The sequence below is a fragment of the Armigeres subalbatus genome, chromosome 3 (assembly GCF_024139115.2).
Source record: "Armigeres subalbatus isolate Guangzhou_Male chromosome 3, GZ_Asu_2, whole genome shotgun sequence".
Lineage (NCBI taxonomy): Eukaryota > Metazoa > Arthropoda > Insecta > Diptera > Culicidae > Armigeres > Armigeres subalbatus.
This window is the reverse complement of record NC_085141.1, coordinates 50154261-50175520: the sequence shown is the minus strand read 5'-3', so window position 1 is coordinate 50175520 and position 21260 is coordinate 50154261. Positions and strand designations below refer to the sequence as shown.

Below are 21260 nucleotides of genomic sequence, written 5' to 3'. Positions count from 1 at the left end.
TGGAGGAACTTCCGGAGGAATTCCTGGAGGAACTTCCGGAGGAATTCCTGGAGGAACTGCCGGAGGAATTCCTGGAGGAACTGCCGGAGGAATTCCTGGAGGAACTTCCGGAGGAATTCCTGGAAGAACTTCCGGAGGAATTCCTGGAGGAACTTCCGGAGGAATTCCTGGAGGAACTTCCGGAGGATTTCCTGGAGGAACTTCCGGAGGAATTCCTGGAGGAACTTCCGGAGGAATTCCTGGAGGAACTTCCGGAGGAATTCCTGGAGAAACTTCCGGAGGAATTCCTGGAGGAACTTCCGGAGGAAATCCTGGAGGAACTTCCAGAGGAATTCCTGGAGGAACTTCCGGAGGAATTGCTGGAGGAACTTCCGGAGGAATTGCTGGAGGAACTTCCGGAGGAATTGCTGGAGGAACTTCCGGAGGAATTCCTGGAGGAACTTCCGGAGGAATTTCTGGAGGAACTTCCGGAGGAATTCCTGGAGGAACTTCCGGAGGAATTCCTGAATGAACTTCCAGAGAAATTCCTTGAGAAACTTCCGGAGGAACTCCTGGAGGAACTTCGCCACGCCGCCGTCGCTGACTGAAAATGGTCTATCTCGTCGCCGCCGATAACATTTCAATATGCGCACAGCTCTAGCACCCATAAGCTCGATTTTTAAAATGTCCTCATTGGGTCATCAACTGGAACGATTCAATGTTCCAGGTCATGAAAAACAAACACACTGAATAAGTTCCAATCCATTATTCATGAGAAATCACGAATTCTAAGCCGACGATCGGCACCAATATGTTCAATTCCGTAAATTTCCTCTTAGGCTCCCACCGGAACCGGCTCCAAGTTGGCCAACTGATTGTGACCAAACTCACTTTGAAGTACTCACCATTCTCTTATTCGTGAAAAAACACGAATTATAAGCCGTTGAACGGCACCAATATGAACCAATCCGTAAATGTCCTCATTGGGTTCCCACCGGAACCGGCTCCAGGTTGGCCATCGGAGGGTGACCAAACTCACTTGTAAATATTCGGCATGAGTTCCAATCGCTTATTCGAGTAAAATCCTGAATTTTAAGCCGTCGAACGACACCAATATGATCAAATCCGTAAATGTCCTCATTGGGTACCCACCGGAACCTATTCCAGGTTGGCCACCTGAAGGTGACCAGAATAACTTGGAAGTACTAAGCATGAGTTCCATTTGCTTATATGTGGAAAATCCCAAATTTCAAGCCGTAGAACTGCACCAATATGCCCAATTCGGTCTGTCCTCTTTGGGTTCCCACCGGAACCGGCTCCAGGTTGGCCGCCTAAAGGTTACCAAACTCCCCTGGAAGTACTCGGCATGAGTTCTAGTCGCTTGTTTGAGGAAAATCCCGAATTTTAAGCCGTCGAACGGCACCAATATGATCCAATCCGTAATTGTCCTCATTGGGTTCCCACCGGAACCGGCTCCAGGTTGGCCATCTGAGTGTGACCAAATTCACTTGGAAATATTCGGCATGAGTTCGAGACGCTTATTCGAGTAAAATCCCGAATTTTAAGCCGTCGAACGACACCAATATGATCAAATCCGTAAATGTCCTCATTGGGTTCCCACCGGAACCGGCTCCAGGTTGGCCACCTGAAGATGGTCAAACACACTTTAAAGTATAATGCATGAGCTCCTTTTGCTTTTGTGAGTGAATTCAAGTCATTTGGACATTTAAACGGTTCCAATATATCCATTTCGGAAGTGTCCACTTTAGGTCCCTACCGGAACCGATATCAAGCAGCCATGTACCCGGAATCAATTGCTGGGTCCTTGAAATCTCAAATATAACATATGATTGCATTTAGATTCACCATTCATAGATTTTTCATGAACAAAACCATTTTTTCGTGAGTTTCTTGGAAAAATTACATTCTGGGTTACCATAGGTACCCCACGGGGTTTTGGCCTCAATCCGGAACCATTACGAAAATTCACGTTCTGAAGCCATTTCCTGAAAATATATTAAATTTTCGATCCAACCATGCCTGTTTCGTTAAAATCGGGTGATCATTGACGAAATGGGAGCAAATTGAAAAATAATTTTTAGTCGTTTTCGTCTGCTGGTATCGTAAAGGTTAATGTCGAATTCGTTTTTTTTTTAAATTCCAACCTAGGTTGGAACCAGTTCCAACCTAAGTGCTGTTGTCAAAGCGTTTTTTATTCGCTCAGGTTGGAACTAGGTTCGCACTAGTTCAAATATAGTATATTAACAATATAGCTCACTTAATGAATCTCCATACATTAGGCAACGGACAGCATAATCACACCATCTTGCGTCACAAAGGGTAACTAACGCCTGAAAACGATGGCCAAGGGGTGCTATAATCACCGACAAACCGACGTGCCTTCCCATATAAAGTTCTTCAATTTTTTTGGCAATTACTCTCCTTTCATTACCTCGCTCCATCTGTGCGATGGTTTACACAACAGCTCTCACAAATGTGCGGGAAAACTTGATCATGCACGCTTTAATTTATTTCATCAGCTTCCACATAATAATCAATATTCGATATTACAAATATCAAGAGTTTTATGATAGGTTTCGTTAGCCAAATGAAAAACATTCGACTTTCAAAAATGTGTGTAATGATCCTAAAGGCTTAAATGTTGATTTAAGCATCAAAAAAGATTTTCTATTACTTGGTTATTTTTATCTTCATCGCTGTGTAGATTGTTTGAAACGTGCATATAATGTTTACGTCGACCAGCTGGTGGATTGCGCGCATTTTGCTTTTTCTTTTTCTTGATTTTTTCTATAAAATGAATGTTAATGTCAGTAATGACAGAACGAGTTACTACACTCGAAGTAAAACGATTGTAATTTTTTTTGCCAATTTTGGAATCAGAGAGGCCCGTCGGTTTGTCGGTGCTATAATTGCAAAATTTACACTTATGTTACAATCACAGACAAACAGACATAACACTCGTCAAATTTCCCTCGTTCACTGATTTGCTGGTCAATTCAAATAATCATTAGTTGGCCAATCGATCACTCGTGGCGCGCGCATCGTTTTAGCTCGAGTTTGACGTTTGTTCACTACCGCCATCTAGTTCGTGATTTGCCCAGCTAACTGAAACTAACAGATGTCGTTAGTGTTTGAACGACGATGAATTTGATGAGTACATGTCCAATGTGTTATGTCTGTTTGTCTGTGTTACAATGTTTAACTATTTGAATTACATTTTTTTTTAATTTTATTTTCAAACTAATGTATCAAAATGGGTTTAAAGGATAATTTCTAGCATATTATTTCGACATGTTAAACTGCATATTGCATTTTACTTTTAAACACCCCTCGAAAGGTCTCTTTATTACATTGCTTGCCCTTTGTGACACCGCGTCGCTACTGTGTTGTCCGTTGGAATCAGCCAAAGTGAACTATATTGTTAATATAGTATATTTGACTAGTTCCAACCCCAAAGCTGTCGGGTTCGCACTGTGTTGTTTCACGGTTTCGCACCGGGTTCACCAATACAAATGTACTTCAACTGTCAAAACCACGTGGGTGGGTGGGACTTGGCGGAATAAACAAGCAGAAGGGAGAAACGAAACTGTTTGTTTATTAAAATAAAATGCGCATTGAAAATCTTTTTTTTTTCCAAGGGATCCTTTCGAGATGAATTCCTTTGGAAATTCTTCTAGGAATATCTTTGAATACTGTTCCAGGATTTTCTCTGGAAGTTGCTTCAGGAATTAATTTGGAAATTCCTACAATATTTCCTTCAGGGAATCCTTCTTGAATACAGGAACTTACTCGAAGTTTCCTTCAGGAATTGCTCTGCAAGTTTCGTACATAAATTCCCCCGGAAGTACCTTGAGCAATTCCTCCGGGAGATTCTTGAAAATTGAAAATGCACGGGGCCCAAAATCCGGCGGAAAATTTTCCCGAAATGTGAGGCTACCTTTATCAGGAGAGGTACAGGTAGCGAGGAAAAAAATAGCGAATCCTGGAGAATTTTTATTTCATGCTTCTGAGTGTTCTCAAAAAAAAAACTTTTGTTGAAATAGGTGAATTTTCGTAAAATAGAAAATCTCTTTTACATGAATTCTATACGGAATTCTTGGTATAAAAATGTGCACGGGATTATTGAATATAATTAAATAGGGGAGCTTTTCCGATCTCAATCTCACTGATCATAAATATATTCATCTCATCGGGAAACAAAGAAATACAGCACCAATTTCGTCGCCTCTTTTTGTCAACATGCGTGCTCACTGCCGAAAAAAAATCACAATAATAATAAAATATCCAAATTCCTTTCCATTGCTTTGCTTTTGATGGGATGAATATCGATGCCATGAGATGAATTCCAGGAGCAGTTCCCCTATTTATATCCGCCCAAAAGTAAATTCCACTATTCGCAAAAATCAGTTCACGCACTTGAACATATTTCTAGATTGCTTTGAGAATAGGTCGTATGTGCAAAAGAGAGATTCTCTTTGATCACGCTCTCTTTTGCTAATATATCGGCTAGTTTGGCATGTTTTGCTACATTTCCACTTCAGCATGATAGACAAAGCTATTGTCTTTGTATACCTGCCAAGAAATTCGAAGTAAACTGTTGTATAGTTTCGTAATAATCGAAAGAGAATAGATCCAAAGAGAGACTCTCTTTTGCACATACGACCTATTTTCAAAGCACTCTAGATTTATGTATTTATCATGATCTGATTAGTCAAGACCAACGCACTGCCAGTGGATGACCGCGATCATCTGGATCATATGTTTCGAATCAAAACAAACACGATGCTACGCACACCAACATATCCAATGACAGATGGAACTGAAAATGTTTTTTTATTCAAGGTTCTGGTTGGCACTGACCCAGGTTTAAAAACGAATTCGACATAAAGAGTGGCGACAGGTCTCCTGCTCGTTTGTAACACGATTTTGTATGGGAATGACAGATGAATTTTGTTCCAATTCTGACAGTGACGCCACTCTTATGTCGAATTCGTTTTTAAACCTGGGTCAGTGCCAACCCGAACCCTGAATAAAAACCCAGATTAATCCACCTAGCGGTGATGGCGCCTTCCTCGCGCAAAAAGTTAATAAATGTAGCCTTTACGCTTACACCTCGATGATGTACAAGAAAGGCAAAACAGTTACACCGTCTAATGTTATGATAGAAAATTTACACTAGTATACGACAGATGGCGCTGCCAAAAGTTTCTCGAATTTCCTATGTTCGAATTTTGACTTTCGGACAATTTCATAGTACTATGAAACTGAACGAAGAGCATACTTACGCCTAAATGCGTGCAACACGAGCATCTTTATAGTACGATGAAACTCTTAATGGGAGCAAGCCATGGATAAACTTTAAAAATATTCATAGATGCAAGGCATTTTTCATAACACATTATTGTTCTATGTCACTATATCTCATCACTATTTTAATATTATCTATTTTTTGCAATTTGCAATTATTATGAAATTCAATAGTGATCAACAGCGTTTTAGTCTCTGTCGGATGCAACTTGTTGCAAGAAAATCGGTTAAGAGTTTCTATGTGAAAATTTGGCTAATGTTTTTTATGGCATTTTACACACATACACACACACACACACACACACGCACACACGGACAGACAGACATTTGTTCAGCTCATCGAGCTGAGTCGAATGGTATATAACACTATGGGTCTCCGGGACTTCTATCAAAAGTTCGAATTTGGAGTGAAATGATAGCCTTTCGGTACAACTTAGTTGTACGAGAAAGGCAAAAAACGTTTTCAGTTCCATCTGTCATTGGATATGGTGGTGTGCGTGGCATCGTGTTTGTTTTGATTCGAAACATATGATCGACACCATACCGGACTTTACCAGTAAACTGGCAGTTTGTGGACCACAGCTAATCAGATTATGATAAAAATGATCAAGTACGCGCTCTGATTTTCGCGAATTACGAAATTTACTTTTGGATTTCTCACGAAGTTTCTACAGGAATTTCTCCGGAAGTTCCTCCAGAAATTAATCCGGAAGCTCCTCCAGAAATCTATCCGGAAGTTCCACCATAAATTCCTCTAGAACTTCCTCCAAAAATTTCTCAGGAAGTTCCTCCAGGAATTCCTCCGGACGTTCCTCCAGAAATTCCTCCGCAAGTTCTTCCAGAAATTCCTCCGCAAAATTATTGGAGGGAAAATTATTGGAGGAACATTCGAAGGAATTCCTGATGGAATTTCGGGAAAAATTTCTGAAAGAACTTCCGAAGGAACTTTCGGAGAAATTTCTGGAGGGACTTTCGGAGGTACTTCTGAAGGATGTTCCGGAGGAATTCCTGGAGGAACTTTCGAAGAAATTTCTGGAGGGACTTCCGGAGGAACTTCTGGAGAAAGTTCCGGAGAAATTCCTGGAGGAACTTCTGAAGGAATTCCTGAAGGAACTTCCGTATGGATTTCTGGAGGAACTTCCGGAGGAATTCCTGGAGGAATAGCTGGTGGGATTTCTGGATTAACTTCCGGAGGAATTCCTGGAGGAACTTCGGGAGGATTTCCTGGGGGAACTTCCGCAGGAATTCCTGGAGAAACTTCCGAAGGAATTCCTGGAGAAACTTCGTAGGAACTCTTGGAAGAATTTCCAGATGAACTTCTGGAAAAAAAAATATGAAGGAATGCCTGAAATATTGCTCTAATGCATTCTTGGAAGAATTCGCAATGGAATGCATACAAGACTTCAAGGAGGAATACCTGAAAGAATTATAAGAATTCTTTGAAGAATTTCCGTAATTTTTTGAAGAACTACTTAAATAAATAATTAATGGGGGAATTTTAGAATAAATTGCAATTTGAATTAACGAAAGCTCATAATATTTCCGTTTAAAACAAATTATCCTAGGATTACTGAAAAAAGTCCTAAGGGAATTTAAATATAATGCAAATGTTGACAAATATCATAGGGAATAAAAAATTTCCGTAAAACGGCTTTCGATGCGCATTCTTTATTAAATGCACAAACAGATTCGTTTTTACTCTGGTTTGTATTTCGCTTCGGCTTGTTTATTCCACCCATATAGGGTGACCATATGGTATCCTAAAGGAGGACATGTCCTCCTTTTTCATTAAAAACCAGATGTCCTCCTTTTTGGAAATTTTGGAAAAACAGTTGCATGAAGAAATTCTAGTTTAACATACAATAATACAACAGAAGTCCTTTCTGTAACAAAACATTGGATACGTTTGCGTTTCTGGTTTAAATTCTGAAATATTTTCTTTTGAGTTTTAGAATAAAATAATGTAAAGAAAGTGAAATCCGTGAGTTACAGTTATACAGGTGTCAAAAATATCAGAAGCATCGAAATATTGTGAGAAATGGATTAGGAAAAAAAATCCAAAGTAAACTCAAAATTTTCTTCGAGTAAACACCCATCAAATTGGATTTTAAACGCTTCGCACGGTATGCTTCTTGAATATGTGAGGCAAAGAGCATCTGCCTTACCATGCCTAGAATGGAATAGCTAAAACTGATCTGAAACGTTTTCAGTTTCTTTAGTCTAAATCTAAAAAGTTTAAAATTCGTTCAATTGAATACTTAGTGGTTCTAATGGTTTCAATTGTGATTCTCAATGGCATTCTAGAAAAAAATCACTGGACAATTAAGCATCTTGTATTCGGTCCTTATAGAACCTAATGTTTGGCCAGTTATTTATTTTTGCAATAAAGTATTCACAATTGTAAACAATGATTCTTGTTAGAATTCTATGGAATATCGCTGAAAATGGCAGCATAATAATATTCAACATTTGTTCACTACTGAGTACTGATTTTAAAATTAGTTGTTCCCATTAAAAAGATATTGCTGGTAGTTTATATTTAGAAAGCGCTTTATGTAGACTATTATGAGAGTCTGAAAGGTCCATCTGGAGTTAATAAAGTAAACTGTTATCAGAGAAAATATATGATCTTTTTTAGTGGAATGTCCTCAACTGTCTAATACGAGTTTAGTAATTTCCATTTTATACCACTACGTAGTTAATCTGTTATGTTTAGAAAAAGGTGTTGTATTTGCTTTTTGCAGTAGAGTTTAATGTGCAAAAATTTAACAAATATAAGATTCTTAATCATATTAAAAAATAAAAATCGATGAATGTTTTTGGCGTCCTCCTTTTTCAACCAAATGTCCTCCTTTTTCGCTAAATTTGGATGAATTGTCCTCCTTCGGAAAAATTTCATATGGTCACCCTACACCCATATGGTTTTGACAGTTGAAGTGCAGTTGTATTGGTGAACCTGGTGAGAAGCGTGAGAAGCCGTGAAACCACGGGGATGACAAGCTACGCCATCTTTGTCACATCTTTTCTGAATCACCAATACGAGTGCACTGCAAATGCAACATAAACAATTGCGAGGGTGAAAATGATATAAAACGAACAAAGGCGTAGACAGTACCTTGTGCAACTAGCATTCTAAATAATTAAGCAAATAAGTTGAACATTCTTAAGTTTGAAGCATGGAATCGAGTGTAAAATTGTTTTAATTGATAATTCGTTAAATTTTTCTCTATTTTCTCATGATTGTATCATGTTGCATTATTGAGTGGTATGGGCGTTTTGCATCATATTCTCCTGTAAAAACGTCAACATTCAAAATTCACGCACATACTATTGCAAAATGAATCAGTATTGGGGTAATTTGACACTGGGGGATAAATTTATCCCCAAAAAATAACGAACAGGCAAACCTGTCAAAATCCATAGTAAAAAAATTGGATGTCGCTCCTCTGCGTGAAACAACACAGTGCGAAGCTGACAGCTTTGGGGTTGGAATTAGTGCGAACCTAGTTCCAACCTGAGCGATTAAAAAAACACTTTGACAGCACTTAGGTTGGAACTTTTTAAAAACGAATTCGACATTAACTACATACACTCTGTCCTATACTATATACGTCCTAGTAGATGGAAATGCTATGTGCGTGTCCAGGGAATCATTTTTTTGGAATACGCATACGAAACAAGCGACAAAAGAGAACAAACGACAAAGCTTTGTATTTGTCGGAGATAAAATAATGACAAAGGTCAGAAAAAAATTGTCAGCAACAAAAAAGAAGACAATCTTGTTGCTAGCTTTTCATCCCGTTATTTTGCATTATTTCTAGAGCAAATTTCGGTTTTATGCTATCATAGTTTCTGCTTTAGGCGTTGCTCGAATATTGATTCCCTGTATAGGTTATCAAATTTCTGAAATAATCAATTCCTCCTAAAGGATGATATGGTAAATCAAGCTAGATAATCTTTTTAAATTTCATTGAAAATAACCTTAAAAAAAACTAAAGTTGAAGGGCCTTGTGGCCAACTACTTGAATTGTTTTAAAATACTGTACTATACAAAAATTGAAAAATAAACGAATTTAAGTCAAGTTGATTCCCTGTGTGTGTCCAATCTAACCCCCACTATCTGGGAGTGATGTTATGAAAGAAAGCTGTCTGTATTGCAGTCAGATTTAATCCGGGAGTTAGAAGGTGCCAGCTCTATTGTAGCTCCAGTGATCCATTTCAGACTGCCTGGTATTTCATGATCAGTCCGAGGTCACTCTTACTAACAATAAGCCCCGCCTGTTTATGCTACCATTATCAACTGGATGAAGTATACATAAACAAACTTCTGAATTTACAATCCAGCGCGTATTTAGTTTTAGAAATTTAAATTACAGTAAAAACATAATAAAACAATCTCACCAAATTCAATCCATTTCCGATGCTTCAGCGGAGTCTCGTTCGGACCATTAGTTAGTATCGTCACCGCAAAATGGACTTTGACTTGAATTGACTTTACGTTGCTCCACTTCTCTAATACTTTTTCGAATGATGCGGAATCAAACATCTTCGAAGAAGGAGGAGCCCTGGGCTGAATCTTCTTAAATGCTGGGACGCGGCTTCACCATGTTATTACCGTTATCACAGACTAGCAGGAGCAGGATGAGGTCGAGTACATTTTTTTTCTTTTTTTCTTTTTATTGGCATTACATTCCCACACTGGGACAGAGCCGCCTCACAGCTTAGTGTTCACAAAACACTTTAACAGTTATTAACTGCGAGGTTTCTAAGCCAAGTTACCATTTTTGCATTCGTATATCATGAAGCTAAACACGATGATACTTTTAAGCCCAGGGAAGTCGAGACAATTTGCAATACGAAAATTGCCTAGACCGGCACCGGGAATCAAACCCAGCCACCCTCAGCATGGTCTTGCTTTGTTGCTGCGTGTTTTACCGCACGGCTAAGGAGGGTCCGACAGGTCGAGTACATAAGGTCCGGAATCTTCCATTCAGCGAACGATTCAAGGCAATTGCCACCGGAGGCGTCCTACTCACATTATTCCTTCGAACACTTACACTTTTTTCAATCTTCAGTCTACAACTTTATAAATAGGTAAGGTACCTACTTAGCAAGAAAATAATTTCGAAAATTTCGGGTTGTCAAAAACACCACTGATCATAACGGTTACTACGATCACTTTTCGGAGGTTAAATGTGCTCTTTAATATTTAAATCAAACTTATAACTGAAAAGTGAATTGCTTTTCCTTAGTTTGTATAAATAAAAAATACCTACTAAAATTTTGTATGTATACGATTTAAATTTAACCAGTTTAATACTTTCATTAGTTTCATTGCTCCTGAACACGGCGAATTTCAACAAATCAATACTAAATTTTCAAAACGACTTCGTATACGGAGAGGCTTTAGAACTGCTCCAAAACAGTTTTTGACCCTTCCTACGGAAGTGTCTATAATTTCACTTTGTATGCGTTACGCAGGCGTGCTATGTATTAATCTATCAATAAACCTCTTGAATTATGAAATAAAATGTATGGCAATTGAAACAAATTCACTTTAATATTGAAAATATAACTACAACAAGCGATATGATACGAAAATATGCTTATTTTTCGGATTTGTTTCAAAGAAACAATTTATTTTATTTGAGGAACAGATAGAAACATGTACCACAAAACCTTCTCAGAAAAGCAAAAACGTAAAAATTTGAAGGGTTCCAAAAATTTCTTTAGTGAAAGTTAGATAACAAATGTGAGCGTGTTTTGAGATACTAATAGACCACTTATATGCATGTATATGTGCGTATGTGTGCAAATTCTGAAATTTACTACCATATAAATCTCGCTCATTTTTAAGGTATTAAACATTATTAGTTTTACAAAATTAGGCAGCCATAAGGCAAGATATATGTTATTATTGAACGCTATTGAGTTTCGTTCAGATCAATGACTGATTAAGTTAGTTCTGGATTAATTAATATCAAGTTCTCTGGAAATTACGAGTATCCAGTATTTTGCGCTCGATAATGGCGGCCGAGTGAGTGCCTTTTTGACATTCATGAGGTAGAAAATATTTACATATTTTAATCAATGTAGGCCTTGATTTATTGAAAAACATTGGCACTCATCCGGTATCAATAAATATACAAAATGTCAAATTTTTCCTTTACATTATTGATGTGTTTGGTTTTTTCTTATGCTTTTCGTAATTATTTTAATTTATTTTTAAGAAATGTGGAAACCACAAAATATCGTTCATAGTATAAAGATTATATTAAAGTGTTTTTTAGGGAAAGGAAATCTGGAACCAGACACGGTGATGCGATAGCCAGTGTCAGAATGGATTCAGTACGCTCGATTTATTAAAACCTTCCTTGTCACTAGTCAGTTGCCTCCAGCCCGCAGTCCGGCAGCACATGTGCCATAACACTCCTTAAGCAGCTGTTGGCTGACCGAGGGCACCTCGTGATCATGAACCATGTTACATTTGCCATGTTATACAAACCGATAATAACTGTACCGACTCATTTTCGCTGATATTTGTAAAGGTATTCACTGTCTAATCCATGTTTAGTATTCTGAAATGAAACATGCATGCACCCAGAGTCGTGATAACTAGGATACTAGGAAATTGAGCCTAATTGGAATTTTTATTATTAATTGTAAACTTTCAGCGAGTGTACTATTTAAAACCTAGAAGCAAACGGTATGACGGTTAAGTATAAATCACGTATAAAAACTATATCCTTTGCAATTATTCATCTTGCTTGACTCTTGGTAACACTAACGGTCGTTTTATTCATGCGCATGGGTCAATCGCTAGGCGCATCTGGTGTGATGCTGTGGGTGACGAGTTTCACTGAACTGGGGTTTATTCATCCAGAAGAGAAAGAAATCGTTGGTTTTGGAGGAAACGTTGCTGAACGCTTGGTAAGCTGTTCGAGAAGCATCAAAAAGGAAAATAAGCATTTATGGCCGAAGAAAAGCACATTTTGGTGACGGTTGAGTTGAGCTGTGAAGAGTTTTTTTTTCTAAGTTCTAACCGGAAAATTTTGAGCTATTCTGGTCAAGCCTCGAGGGTCATTCAGGATGAAGTTTGCGTGCAGCTGAAGTTCAGGTGATCAGCGGAAGTAGCCGTGTATTCGGAGGTTGTAATTTGCTAGTTAGGTTCCCATGATCCAACAGTTCACCAGCGTCCGAACGTCCTAAGACCCGGAATCCCAAAAGAGGTGCCCCACAGACTGCCGTTGGCTCTAATTCAACAACTCCCAGCAGTCAAGGTTTTGCTGCTGGACTCCCTCTGAAACGGAGCTTTGTAATTCTTGGGCCAAAAGTATCTCTTATAAAGCAGAAGTTTGCTTGTAAACTTGCAGTTATCCTAAAAATATAATATAATTATTACAAAAAAAAATCGTAAGAAAATTACCAAATCCTTTATTGTACACAATGGAGAATATTTGACAATCATTTATTTGTTGATACCAGATGAGTGCCAATGTTTTCCAAAGCATCAAGGCCTGCATTGATTAAAAAAAGAAAATATTTTCTACCTCTTGAATGTCAAAAAAGCACTCACTCGGCAGCCATTACCGAGCGCAAAATACTGGATACATGCTGCCAGCGTTACGATAGTTTCTAACCAACCATGTTACCACATGTTACAATAGCTATTCAATCCGACGAGCGCCTGATAGATAGGCAACCTGACGTACAGTGCGGAATCATTCGTTTGTTGTCACGGTTGTCACTCAACCCATGGAATCCGCCTTTTGGTAGGCAATTAATTTTACATTTACACTTCCAATCACCGTGGGAGGTTGAGTAGTTTTATCTCGTTTTAAATACTGGAGTCTGAAAATATTTTCTTTTGATTAAGGAAGGGTCAAAATCTCACTGTAGGTGGATTAAGCTGGGTTTTTTCTGATATCAATTGCTCACGATAATTTTGGCTTTTAGCAATACTTTAAACAAACATCAACCAATAACCGAGGCGTTCATCGAGCATGGTCTTCAGATATTGGTACACTAAGAGTTCGAAATCTGACGTAGCTTTAAGTCAATAGCACTTAGAGGTATGAATTGAACAGAGATGCAAAAATGACGTTACGACCAAACAGAGAAAGGGAAAAAATCTGGAGTAGAAAATTAATTCGAAAATGTGTATACTCGACTGAAAAAAGACTGAGCGGAGAAGAACACGATTTCGAATAGGAGATGAAAATATGTGAGAAAAAACGTTCAGATTTTGGAAAATAAGGGCAAGATGTAGGTGTTGATACGATTGAAACAGTTTTTTTAGCGAGAGATGCTCAAAGGTAAAGAAGTTGAGTGAGAGAGAAAAAAATGGACGGGAACTGGTTGCTGGTGGGTTGGGTTTAACTTCCTTACTTTGATCGCTGACATGTCTTGCAAGCAGTCAACGATGAAGTTGTTGGCTTCATCGTCATTCTCTACGTCTTCGATCGATTGTGCCGGACTAGTGCTGTTAGTGGCGCCACTAGCGCTGCTGTGCGCCGTACTGATCGTCAGCGAACTGTTCGTAGTTGTAGTGCTAGTACAAGTCGTGGTTAGATTGGAGGTGATAGAAGTGACACTGTTGTTCAAGTTAGTCGAAGTAGATGTAATAGTGGTAGTTGTGGCAGCAGCAGTTGTAGGAGTACTACTAGTAGCAATGTTCATCGCGAAACCAGTGTTACAGTTTGTGCCAATGGCAGCAGAAGGAGGGGCAGAGGAGATACTGGTACCTGAATAAATGTGTGCTTGCTTGAGAGCCAACAGTTTGGCAATGTTTGGATTGGTCAGAACCTGACTAACTGGTTCCGATGAGGAGCGTCGATTGCGGAAGTCGCTCCGATGGTAGGCGCCACCACAGACTTGGTTACTATTGTTTGTGGTACTGCCTGCATTTATCGTGTTGTTGATGTTGTTATTTGTGATACTGGTGGTGTTGTACGCGGACAGTGTGGTAGTAGTCGTATTGATATTAGTACAAGCATGTGATACAAACGAGGAATGACTGATCATCCCCAGGTGCGGATTATGGGAATAGTCAAGACTTCGCCAGGATTTTCCTCTGATAGCCGGGTCCTAGATAAGGAAACGGTGGGATGCATATAAAACGGGTTCGTGAATTACATTACAGTCGGATGTTTTGAGTATTTCAGAAATACTGATTAGCATTAGGAAGAAGACATTTTTTAAAAAGTTGGTTTACCGAACAAAAAATTCCAAGTCGTCAATCTTAACCAATTGATTTAGGTAAACCAACTGTGAGCATAATGAAACAGAATTCAGTGATAGAGATGTTGTTTATACACAGATGGCTTGTGATTGAAATAGGAGAAACATCAAAAAAATATCAGAAACCCATATTACGAATTAACAACTATTTAAAAAAAATCATAATATCGTAGGCTCCACTCGGAAGCCAACGAAAGTCCAAGTCCTAACAAATGGTACAATATATGAAACAGGGAACATGATTGTGATCTACGATGGTGAACCGTAGGTTAGAGTCTTGAAAACCAGTTAATAATTTCTACAGGGTAGAAAGGAATGATTAACTAAATACCGAACGTCAATTTTTCCTACCAAAGTCTACACAAACAGAAATATTGAACAGTGAAGGGTCTTCTTATGAATTAACAGAATGTCGCTGCGAAATTTGGAATGATTCAGCGAGGATTCATTGCCTCCGACTATGAAGTGAAGCAGATTCCACTTGTCTTCCCAAATGATTTCATTTGCAAACCCCCGCCCCACACGTACCTGATGAGGTTGCACCTTGTGCGATTGGCGAGCATACTGGATGGCCGACTGGTCCAGCATGTCCCAGGATTTCTGGCGCCGAACGTTTTGTCCACCGGAACCCGACTGACTGCCACCGGCTGCGTGCGCTGCCGACGGATCTCCCACTCCGCTGCCATCACCGACTCCCCCAGAATCCGCTGGCCAGCGCGGAAGGGTATGCTTCACGTGACACCTGGAGCGAACTTCCTCCGAAAAGCAGATCAGTGCTGGAATGGAATGATGATAGATTTTCTTATATTACTTGTAATGAATATTCGTTGAGTAACAAGAACAGTCAATCGAAATAGATTGACCTCAAGTCCAACAACTGTGCTTATTCTCCGTCTCGTGTGAGGTGAGGCGTTTCGAATGAAGTGAGAATTGTCGAATGTCGATACATCCCATTAAAATTACACGGTAGTCTCACGTGAGATGTGTCAAAATAGAAAATTCTCGAATCATTCGAGACGCAGAATAAGTACAAACACGTTTCGATGCACAATCATCAAAGATCCAAGCAACGATTCGTTAGTTGCAACAAAAGATATTTTAGTTGTTACGTAAGCATTATTTCTGGGTTTTTCAACCCCCCTCCCCCCATGTAAGATTTTTCCCATACAAATCATTTTTTATTTATATGGAACGTAAGAAAATGGCAGCTGCCATAGCTGGTCCCGATCGATTGTATCATATGCGGCTTTGAAGTCGATGAATAGATGATGTGTGAGCACGGTGTATTCGCGGCATTTCTGCAGTACAGCAACAGTTCGCTAACTGGGCGCGTTTTAACCAGCCGGATGACACACAGCTATGCTTCTGGCTCCAGCATAAAATTCACGTTATTTTTTTGCTATGGGCGTATTTTCTGATACAATATTGTTACCAAACATTCAAATTTGTTTTGCATCGTACTAACTGTGTTGTGTTGCATGACGGTCTTATTACAATTAAATTGAAAATCGAACACATTTTTCACTGCTCGGAATACGTGCTACATAACGATAATAGTAATAAATTCATTCAAATCGCTTAACAACAATTACTCCATCACAGAAAATTACTCCTGAAATGATGTTTTTGTTTACTAATTTTGAATTGTCAGTGGGGCCCACCGCGCGCTAACCCCAGAGATGCTAGCCACCATTTCTTCTCATTGGAGAGATAGGCGATGACAGTAGGGTGGTTTTAACTGAGCTGTTTTTTAACTGGGCGTTCGCTAACAGGGCCAAAGCCTAGTTAAAAAGCAGTTATCCGTCAAAAAACAACAACAAAGACTCGGTGACGAGGGGACTCTGAATGGTATATTTTTTAAGCTTCATGTAAAACACGATCACAACAATGCATCGCGAATTCCCTCGTCAGCCCAGTTAAAAAGCGGCGTTCGTTAACTGGGCTGCGGTGTTTTAGCCCAGTTAGCGAACGGTTGCTGTACTTGGCGAATGACGAACACCTGGTCCATGGTCCCCACGAACTCCCTTGCCATGTGTACTAGTCGACGGCATAAAATTTGGGAAAGTACCTTGTAGGCGGCGTTCAGCAATGTGATTGCGCAATAGTTGCTACAGCTTGTCGCCTTTTTTGTAGATGGGACACACGACATCTTCCATCCACCCTTGCGGCAAAACTTCCTCCTCCCAAATCTTGGTAATGACCCAGTGCAACGCTCTAGCCAGTGCCTCACCACCGTGTTTAAATAGCTCTCCTGGTAGTTGGTCAACCCCAGGGGCTTTGTTGTTCTTCAGCCGGCCAATCTCCTCCTTGATTTCCTGGAGATCCGGAGCCGGTAAAATTATTTCCTGCGCCCGTTCTCCCAGGTCTATCACCATACCGCCATCTTCGTCTGCCACCTCGCCATTCAGGTGTTCTTCGTAGTGCTGCCGCCACATTTGGATCACCTCCTCCTCCTCCTCCTTACACATATCAAGCTGTGGCACGTGGCCCTTACGTGAACGGTTCAACTTCTCATAGAACTTTCGTGTGTTATTAGCGCGGTACAGTTGCTCCGTGTCTTCACGGTCTCGATCTTCCTGCTGGCGCTTTTGACGTAGGACTTACGTCTCTCTTTACTATACCGGGTGTCATTTCAAAATATTCAAATCGACCGCGTAACGCTGTGTTGAAAGATTTTAAACGTTAATAGCGTTCGTCTCAGTGGACGAATTTCTGCGGTAAGCCCCTCAATCGACAGATTTCAAGTAAGCCTTCCATGTCCATGCTTGATAAGACCCGAAAAACTTGTTTCAATAGGCATGAAACTGTTTTCAATGAAAAACTTTGAGATCAAGGGAACCTATAAATATGGGTACCGCATAATTCTTGCATCATTCCATTACCACGTTCTGATTGGTGCAGACACCAGCGAATGAGCAGCCGCTGGGTCTGCCGAGAAGCCATAAAATAGCGCAACGCGATTCTTTCCTTTCATTCTGACCGGGACAAGCGAAGCAACCGCATCAGCGATTGAACAGCACTCACACTTTTTAGCAGGGAATGAAGTCTGCACCGACCGCATTTTCGGCTCGACACCATCGAAGCGACCATCATCAGCCGAAACCTAGCCAGTACATCAGTAGTCCACCCAACAGACCCGACAAAGCAGCAATGCTGAGCAGATACCGGCAGCGGCAGCAGAGTCGAGCCGAGACCGGCCGGCATCGGTGCTGAGCCGAGGCAGGCTGAAGAAAAGCCACATGATGCAGCATTTATGGCCAAAAAACAAACGGTTCTTCAGAGAGCCAATAATAGAGATCAATATCAATGCTTTCAATACCCTTCGGGATATAAATTGTACTTGGGTGCCAAATCCAATATTCTAGAGAGAAAATTTTATGCGTGATTTTCATAAATAGCGTCAAAACTAACAGTGGATAATTTTTCTGATTTAACCGTGAAGCGGACGAAGGACTTCGCTTGACCATGCCTTTAAAGATTCATAAGATGTCCAAATCTCTCACATAATCTTATTTGGATAAAAAAAACACCGATAACAGCTCAAACATTAATAAACTATCAATCGATTTTTCATCAAATGTTGGATTTTTTGGCATTGATAAAAAAATATGCAGATAAACATTGTTTGATACTGACCGCATACAAAGCGAACGTGACTGAATGATCGTTCCATGTTACCAATTCTAAATCTTATCACCCGAAATTCCATGTCCGGGTGTTTCCTTCCTTCTACTACTAACAATGTTGTCTCAGAAAAGAACACGTACTTCCCACCTGAACTGCAATTCTAAGCTCGCTTGCCCGGCTTATTGGCCGTATCTAACGAAAAGTCCCGTTAGGAAATAGACGCCAGCAGCGAGCAACAAGCGTAAAAAAGAAGAAGCCCTTCTCGAACACATTGATGATGATGACGCTTTGGCTGACAAAGAAGCGGGATACAAGACACTAGCTGATTGGCCCACCAATTGGAAAGCAGAGAAGATTCAAAATAAGGTATAAAAGAAAAGTGCATTCGCTCGCAGAGCATTCAGTCTTTTTTATACCATCACTAGAAATTCGCGGTTATTTGAAAAGATCGTTTTCTTACTTTTTGCACTTAGCCGAAGCAAACAGCCTTTTTCAAGGCTCTAAGAGTTAAGAATAATGTTCTCCTTTCAGTCGCTTTCTCACGGACTAGAAGGCTCTTCAGTGGAAGGGCTGAGATACAGTCTAAATCCCCTGCTGAGCCAACTTGTGGTTTATTTCAGGCAGTCCTTCAGTGGGAAGGTTGCCACTGTCGTGACTTCTTGTTCGAGGTAGATTTGATTTCTGTGTCGGTTTGATGAGAAGATTTTGCCAAGGAATGGTATGCAACGCCGATTATTTATCCAAAATAGTTGATGTGAGAAATTTGGACATATTATGTATCTTAAAGGCATGGTCAAGTCAAGTCCTACGTCCACGTAGCGGTTATGTCACAGACATTACCCATTGTTCGTTTTTTCTCCGGAAAATCGAGTTTTGTCTGTTCTGCGCCCGTTTATATCGTGCCTCGTTCGCCCTCGTGCCGTGTTGCAGCAATCTCGCCCATGCTGCATTCTTCTCTTCCACTAACTGTTCACATTCGCCGTCATACCAGTCGTTTCTCTGATCCGGAGGCACCGTGCCAAGTGCAGCGGCTGCAGTGCTACCAATGGCGGATCGAATATCTCTCCAGCCATTTTCAAGAGACGCTGCGCCTAGCTGCATTCCGTTGAGAGTGTCACTTCCAGCTGCTGCGCGTATGCTTGGGCTAGTATACCGTCTTGTAGCCGCCCAATGTTTAGCCGCGGCGGACGACGGACGCGTGTTGTACACCGTAGAGACTTTTGAGCGCAGGCATACTGCAACGAGGTAGTGGTCGGATTCAATATTCGCACTGCGGTAAGTGCGGACGTTCGTGATTTCGGAGAAGAATTTACCGTCGATTAGATTTTCCATTTCTTAGTTAGGTAATCTCCATGAGGCCTTGTGGATATTTTTGCGGGGAAAAAAGGTGCTTCGGACTACCATTCCGCGGGAGGCTGCGAAGTTTATGCATCGTTGGCCGTTGTCATTCGATACGGTGTGCAAACTACCCGGTCCGATAACCGGTCTATACATTTCCTCCCTTCCTACCTGTGCGTTCATGTAGCCGATGACGGTTTTGACGTCCCGCAGTGGGCATCCATCGTATGTCTGCTCCAGCTGTGCGTAGAACGCTTCTTTCTCGTCGTCGGTTCTTCCTTCGTGTGGGCAGTGCACGTTGATGATGCTATAGTTGAAGGAACGGCCTTTTATCCTCAGCTTGCACATCCTTGCGTTGATTGGCTGCCACCCAATCACACGTTGGCCCATCTTACCCAGCACTATGCAGGCGGTTCCCAGCACGTTGGTGGTGTCACAACTTTGGTAGAAGGTAGCCGATTTGCGCTAAGTAATGCTAAAATCAAACCTTCTAAGAATTTGATGCATGTAACTTATTATGTAACTTATTATGCGTGGCAAAATAAGTTATACTATTAGCTAATTTAGTTAAACCCTGACTATACCCCACATTATACTGGTCTTAACATTCGTTTTCTTTTTAAATTCTATAACATTTCATCACGCCTGCCCCCCATATTAGTAATATGTACAACGAATGCTTGACTATTACTATACTAAGTATAGTAAAAGACCGGAAGTAATCATGGGAAATAATCACCACCAAGGTTACAGAAACTTGTGCTCTAAATGTCTCTCCAGTAACCATAGGGTGCTAAATGACAATGAAGGGAAAATACATACGATTTGACAGTTCGGTACCCAACATGTTTCGGACAGCAGAACGAAGGGAACCGAAGCGACTATCTTTATCTTGTAACTAGCCAGCAAAAGATGTTCCGGGCAGCGACAATGTTTAGGGGTGATCGGGGCAATATGGGCCACCTAAGGAAAGCGTTCCAAAAAGCGCTGAAAAGCTCAAAAAATCGTCATTCAAATGCAGTTGACTTATACTAGGGAGTGTTACCTTTTATATTACGTCGAAGAATGATGAAAAATGCGTTAAAAAATTGTTGGAATGCAGTTTTGAAAATGTGTTGTTTTTAATGTGTGTTCCCTACTATACGGGGCAATATGGGCCACCATTTGGGGCAGTATGGGCCACCCATCCAAAACGTTCTTTTGGGAGACAAAAGTGTCGTAATGTGAATGAATATGATATTCCTACAACAGTTTAGTGTACTCCATACAAAATTAGATTAATAAGCCGCTCAACAGCCTATCGAATCGATTTGCCACTCTTCACCGTTTGCGCAGACACATTACAATAGGTCTATGGTCATTTTGTCTGTTGAAATCTTTAACTGGTGTTCCGGAAACGAAATCATCTGGAAGTTTATTCCACCGCGAGCACCACACTTCGGAGGCCTCTGGGAGGCTGCAGTCAAATTGGTGAAGAATCACTTGCTGAAGGTTGTCGGCAACGTCAATCTTGCTTACGAGGATCTGCTGACCTTGTTGGCCCAAGTCGAGATGTGTCTTAATTCTCGGCCCCTGACACCGATACCGAAGGACCCAATCGACCTTGACGTCCTGAACCCAGGACACTTCCTTGTCGGAAGCAACCTCCAAGCGGTTCCGGAATCCAACTGGAAGGAGACCGCCGACAACCGTTTGGACCACTGGGATCGCACCCAGAAGCATCTGCAGCAGATCTGGTCTCGCTGGTA

At 40.6% G+C, this 21260-nt stretch overlaps 1 protein-coding gene across 8 annotated transcripts in view; it reads right to left on the bottom strand.

The window, feature by feature from the left end:
- Window positions 1–21260, bottom strand: part of LOC134219559 (neurofibromin) — a 124194-nt gene that overhangs the window by 90776 nt on the left and 12158 nt on the right. For 6 of the 8 annotated variants that reach the window (XM_062698302.1, XM_062698303.1, XM_062698305.1 and 3 more), the window contains exons 5-6: window positions 15076–15323; window positions 13696–14394 (exon numbers count right to left, since the gene is read on the bottom strand). In XM_062698302.1, the coding sequence (XP_062554286.1) occupies window positions 13696–14394; window positions 15076–15323 (947 nt within the window). The remainder of the gene's footprint in view (window positions 1–13695; window positions 14395–15075; window positions 15324–21260) is intronic. The other 2 variants (XM_062698308.1, XM_062698309.1) reach the window with 1 other exon arrangement.